The 6,668-nt window shown below is 41.4% G+C and overlaps 1 protein-coding gene across 1 annotated transcript; it reads left to right on the forward strand.

Annotated features, from left to right (window-relative positions):
- LOC139199253 (isocitrate dehydrogenase [NADP], mitochondrial-like) lies at window positions 1-5,100 on the forward strand. Its single transcript, XM_070828301.1, has 11 exons — window positions 1-166; window positions 988-1,079; window positions 1,223-1,388; window positions 1,604-1,764; window positions 1,846-1,989; window positions 2,108-2,244; window positions 2,404-2,555; window positions 2,689-2,801; window positions 4,324-4,421; window positions 4,502-4,594; window positions 4,736-5,100. The coding sequence occupies exons 1-11, from the start codon at window positions 49-51 to the stop codon at window positions 4,818-4,820; spliced, it is 1,359 nt and encodes a 452-aa protein (XP_070684402.1). The 5' UTR covers window positions 1-48; the 3' UTR covers window positions 4,821-5,100.
- The last annotated feature ends 1,568 nt before the right edge of the window (window positions 5,101-6,668 follow it).

Genomic DNA, 6,668 nt, shown 5'->3' on the forward strand with positions numbered 1-6,668 from the left:
GCCGTCAGGTGCATTCATAGAAGGCGCACAGTTCAGTCCGGTTTGAACATGGCGGCTTACCTGAAGGCCCTGACGACCGTGTCCAGATGTGCGTCTGCTGCTTTATCACAGAGCCCCGCTGTCTCACCGACCGCCGAATACTTTCACAGACGGCAACAGAGAAACTGTAAGTCCGCCGCCGACTAAAACCACAACAAAATGATCAGGAATGACTTTTTCACAGCATGAATGCGCTCGACTGACTGCGGCTTACTGTAGTCCACCTAAAGGGGCCAGAGTGGATACCAGGAAGTCGCTGTGGCTGATGGGGAACTGGACCACACTCACAAGATCCTCAAAATGAACACAGATGGATCAAAAACCCAAGGCAGAACTGAGAGTTAAAAAGTAATAGAAAACATAGAGGTGCAAGAAACCAATGTTATAATAAATACTGAATAAAAATATTTTGGTATATGACATGTAAGTGCTCGTTGATGTGTACAGCCAACAGCCAGATATGAATTGCATACTGTGTGGTATTCTAATGAAGCCCAGATTAGTGGCTGGTGCCAGTCTGTCTCCTGTGAACCCACGTGTTGTCAGGTACAAAAAGGGCCCGATAGGTAATAAATGCTATCGGCGTAGTCATATAATCCCAAGGTCACAATGTCTGTCGGAGTTCCAGTGTCTCAGCAAGAACAGTCCTAGTAGCTAGTAACATAGTGAATGAGATATTGAATGAAATGCAGTCGTTTTGGAGATATTCTTGACTTGTTGACTGGCTTTCCCACAGGGATGTGAGTTTAAAGAGTCACACACCAGCCAGAGTAAACTCAACAACCAAAGTGCAATGCAGGGCAGTGGTTTCACTCTAAAGCAATGAAATCATAACTGCTAGGAAATGACCTCCAGATAAATGAATTTTAACTAGATAAACAGCCTCCACTGTGAGCCCCTAACCCGTTCAGTGTCATCATCCCCTGAACATAACTGTACATTTTGCAGATGCCACAAACCGTATCAAGGTGGACCAGCCAGTGGTGGAGATGGACGGAGATGAGATGACTCGCATCATATGGGAGTTCATCAAAGAGAAAGTAAACGGAACAGAGTGATAAAGTTTGTATTTAGAGTCAAAATGGTTTGTAATGATCAGAAACACTGTGTGTGTGCATATCTGTGGTTTCTGTGCAGTGTCGTCCTCACACAAGTAACACATCAACATATTCTTCATGTACAGCTCATCCTGTCCAATGTCAATGTCGAGCTTAAGTACTTTGACCTGGGTCTGCCCTACCGGGACCAGACAGACGACCAGGTCACTATTGACTCTGCTCTTGCAACTCTAAAATACAACGTGGCTGTCAAGTGTGCCACCATCACCCCTGATGAGGCCCGAGTTGAGGGTAAGTTTGGCTCATGGAGTGTAATTATATGCTGACTGTGCTGTTCTAACATGCATCCCTATGCATTACAGCATACTTCAACCAATAGCAGCACTCGCAATAAAATAAAATACAGATGTATGCACGTTAATAACAACACTTTTATGAGGTAGTTTGTTAACTGTGCTGGAGCTTTGCTTTTGGTCGTTGAAAAGCTTATACACAATTTTTTCCAGAGTTTAAGCTAAAGAAGATGTGGAAGAGTCCTAATGGTACCATCAGGAATATCTTGGGTGGAACAGTTTTCCGTGAACCAATCCTCTGCAAAAACATCCCTCGTCTTGTTCCTGGTTGGACTCAACCTATAACTATTGGCAGACATGCCTTTGGCGATCAGGTAAGAAATGCAAATGTGTGTTTGCATCCAAGCTGACAGACGAGCAGTCTCCCATACCAGGTTTGATGTTTAATCCCACAGTACAGGGCGACAGACTTTGTTATTGACCGGCCTGGGAAGTTCAAGATTGTGTTCTCCCCAGCTGATGGAAGCAAGCAGAAGGAGTGGGAGGTGTATGACTTCCTTGCAGGGGGCTGTGGGATGGGAATGTACAACACTGATGAGGTAAGAATGAGTTCTTTTGTAGAATTATTTACATGAAATGTGGGGAGTGTGTAATGTTCTGTAATGTGGTTTCTTACGTGTTAAATCTGGACCATATTACTATATTTTCTTTGCACAGTCCATCAGTGGATTTGCTCACAGCTGCTTCCAGTATGCCATTCAGAAGAAGTGGCCTCTGTACATGAGCACCAAGAACACCATCCTCAAGGCTTACGACGGGCGATTCAAAGACATCTTCCAGGACATCTTTGAGAAGTAAGACACTGAACACATGAGGATTCACTCTTTACTGATTTATTACCTTGCTCAAGGAATAAACTCTTTAACAGACACATCAGAATGTCATCTTGTAAAACCAGATGAACAGCCACAGTGAAGAATACACAAACATTTTCATCATTTTATCTTTTTCAGGGAGTACCAGCCAGAGTTTGACAAGCTGAAAATCTGGTACGAGCACCGTCTCATTGATGACATGGTGGCCCAGGTCCTGAAGTCGTCTGGAGGATTTGTATGGGCCTGTAAGAACTACGATGGAGATGTGCAGTCAGACATCCTGGCTCAGGGTAAGTGCACTTCAAATTGATGATTGGTCGGCAGCTGTGGTGTTGCAGTGTCACAATTTTTACATTGGGCTATGTCTTGTTTTTGTGATAGGATTTCCTTGTGACAGCAGGTATGTCTGTGTGTTTTGTCCAGGTTTTGGATCTCTAGGCCTCATGGCATCAGTACTAGTGTGTCCCGATGGGAAGACCATTGAAGCAGAGGCTGCTCACGGCACCGTCACCAGGCACTACCGTGAACACCAGAGGGTAAGAGCCAACAGGTGACACCATACTCTGTGTGTGTGTGTGTGTGTGTGTGTTGTTGGATCTAATTACACTTTCAGACACCAAGAGTGAGGGAATGTTTGCAAAGACCCAAACACATTTTACACCCAAATATTCAGTGGACATATTAAGGGCTGGGACTTGGTGTTAGGTTTGAAATTGGACTTAAATTTTGAACAAGGGTTTCAGTTGAAGTTGTGACTAGGGTATTGTGTTATTGTGCCAAATATTAGGTGGAGTTACACTGTCATGTGACTGTGACTCAAAACAGCTTTTTCAAGCTATGTCCCAAGACAGTTTTGCAAGATTCTCCATTTATTTTACACTCTCAAGGATGAATCCAGTGCAAACCTGTCAAACATGGAAATTCTTCAGAATAATGAGTTCTTCAATGATGGAGGTGCACTGAGATACCAGATTCAATTCAATTCAATTCAATTCAATTTATTTTGTATAGCCCAATATCACAACAGAGTTGTCTCACAGTGCTTTACAAAGTTCAAAACTTATAAAAAAGTATTGTATTTTATAGAAGTAAAGTACATCTGTGTCGGCTGTTTTTTTTCTTGCAGATATTTGAGTTACACTGGAGTTTGAAAGCAGAGCTTTTTTTCAGTGATTTATCTCATTAATTGTAAATCTATAGTGCACATCCTTCAGAATGAAATACTCACTATTTACACCTTTTTTACTCCAGAAATCCATGTTAGAAGATGCAGAGATATTAAAGCTGGGGGAAGTAGCTCCCAGCAATCCTGTTTGTGATCCCAGTGCAGTTATACTGTATAACAGCAGCTTCAATCATCCCAATAGTGATTGTGATCCTGGTGCCATTATAAAAGGTTACATAAACATGAACTTGAAATATCTGCAGCCAGTTAGCAGGAGGCTTAACTGTTAGCAACATTCAACATGGCCACTCATCGCCTGCTTTCATGGTAAATCTACGTGCACATCGTATGGATGTTGATAAGAAATCGTATAGTAATGTTACATCCATGACACATCCCAACAAACCACTGCAACACAATTAGATAAGTTCTCTCAGCTCTTCATCTCTGAAACGCTTTGCCGATACTGACTCCACTTTGTACTATAGACACAGTTGTTGCCAATGCTGGAATAGCCACTTTTTCTCCAGGATTTTCTACCATTGACACAGGCTTTCACCAGAATCTGAAAAAACATCCATGTGCATCTGTGTTTGTACAACAGTTGATAGTCATGCTTTCTCTGTGAAAGAGTCTGTGATTGGCCAAAGTCTCCAATCACAGGCTAGATTTTCTAAAGCTTGAATGTGAGCCAAAAGGAGATTCTGAAGTCTAGTTTTCTCTCAAACCACTTGACAAAATCTTGAAAGATTATTATAGATTTTTTCCCATAGACACCAAAGGTAGGCTTGAACGTCTCCATCCACAGCAGTATCAGTAGACCAGAATTAAAAGCAACCACAAGACAAATTGAAGTTTCAGAAACCAACTTTAACTGTGTCCTTGCTTTGTAGGGAAGACCAACCAGTACCAACCCCATTGCTAGCATCTTTGCTTGGACCAGAGGACTGGAGCACAGAGGCAAATTGGATGGAAATCCTGACTTGATGAAGTATTGATTATTTCATGTCATTTGGTCATGTGACATACAGTATGTTTGTCATTTTACATCATAAAAATTTGTCACTCCAGGTTCTCCCAGACGTTAGAAAAAGTCTGTGTGGAAACGGTGGAAAACGGTGTGATGACCAAGGACCTTGCAGGCTGCATCCATGGCTTGGCCAAGTATGTTTATATTTTCAGATCCTTCAGTCACGCTAAGTCTGTGCTGCATGTGCGCAATCTGTTTTGTGAAACTTTTCTGATGTTTTTACATTTTACCCTCAGACATTCTACAAATGTAACCCCTATACTGTGATCTTACAGCTGCAAGCTGAATGAACATTATGTCAACACATCAGACTTCCTGGATGCTATCAAGACCAACCTGGACAAAGCTCTGGGCAAATGAAGAACAATGAAGACACAGTTGTTTATGTACACAGGTGAATCCTGTATGCAGATTTTTAGTTCATTTTTACCTTAAGTGTACGAACCGTTCGCATCCAATTTTCAGGTTTGCTATTTTTGGTGCCTTATGCCAATGGTCCAGTCTTGTATTGCACAATTAAGTGATTGTACTGTAAAGATTAATAATCATGCTAATATTAACTTATAAAGTTTGTCTTTCACATTTAATAAGAAGGCATCTTTTAGGAATTACATAGAATTAAGGAGAAGAAAGTCATGTTTTGCACTATCAGCACGGATATGAAAAAGGAATAGTGATTGCTAATCACTCATTGACAAGCACTGTATATGGAGTTGCCTTTTCTTTTAGCTTGGTTGTCATTTTGTCCTTTACCTTGTACCTGAACACTGGGGCAGAAAACTCAGTCATTAGCACAGCCTGCAGAAAACAATTACAGGTTCTGTCATGTTGAAACCAGTGTTAAATCCATAACTCTTCCAGTACTATAGAGGTTACTGCACTGCCAAATGTCAAATCTCAGTGCAGAAGCCAGGCACTAATAGTAAATGCCATCTGCATGCAATTTCATTTCACTTCTTAATTCCATGCACTAGCACATATGAGCTGTCCAGTGGTGCATTCATGCATTGCTGCATGCTCATTTAGTAGGCATCATATGCACCCTCCAGTGTAAGTCAGTTAATACAGTGCAAGACAGTGTTTGCACCAGCAGGGGGCCAGGCCTGATGGGAGTTTTGGCAGAGATATTTGTTGTGGTGACAATTACAATGTATCACCAGCAGATGTCGACAGTAAGCCACCTATGGACTGTACCATATTGTGTAGGACAGCTCATCATTCATTGTATCGCTGTAAAAATGCTCTGGTTTTAACTGTGCTGAATTCTGGCCAAAATGTGACGTGCATAAGTATATGTGAATAGGATCTCATAAGGCTTGGCTAATTGAAGGCAATGAGAGTATGGAGACATACAAATACTGACAGAACAATGGTGAGATAGCACATTGTTCTTAAGTTCATTCTCAATCTAAAGCATTTGCTATTGGGAAGTCCTCACGGAGGCTAACTTTATAACTGAACCGCTCGCCAGGGAATATGCTAGCCTATCTCTCCCAGTCACTAAAAAGTCAAAGAAAATGAACAAGGTGCCTCTATCACAAAATTACCAGAAATTAGCATTTAGATTACCTTCCCCACTCCTTTTTAAATTTCCTCCTGGAGGAACATTCCCATGGAACTAGTAAGTGCTAAAGGACCTCCCACTTAATGTGATCTGCAGCCATAAAAGAGTCATATCTCTGAGCAAATTGATTAATCACGTCCCAGGAAATAATTTCCCATGGAAGTATAATTTGAGAACAATGCAAAGCATTCATGAAACAGTGGTGAACCAATCCATTAGTGCACATTTTACAGTGGGAAACCCAAAAGTTACAATACAGCCACCATAACAAGAAATGTTGCCCTATCTGCAAATTTCATATTCAACAAAAGACCCTCCTCTCTTTTGTCTTTTAGAAATGTCCCAAGAGTTTAATTCCCAAAATGACAATGCTGACGTGTAGCATAATGTTTACCATATTATTGTAGTATGCTATGCTAATTGGCACAATACACAAGGAGCTGTTGAGTGTTTCATTAACTTATAAAACTAGAGTAGCTGTGTGCCCATCCACGAAACCTCAGTGGGACGGGTGCTGGGTACAATAATCAGTAACACTGCAATACACAGAATACCTGTGTACAGGAATCAAAGCAATGTTTCAGTCAACTACAACTCTCAAATACCCATGTGATGTGAATAAAGTCTGTGCCAAATATGAGGTG

The sequence above is a fragment of the Pempheris klunzingeri genome, chromosome 1 (genome assembly GCF_042242105.1).
Source record: "Pempheris klunzingeri isolate RE-2024b chromosome 1, fPemKlu1.hap1, whole genome shotgun sequence".
NCBI classification, from domain to species: Eukaryota; Metazoa; Chordata; class Actinopteri; order Acropomatiformes; family Pempheridae; genus Pempheris; species Pempheris klunzingeri.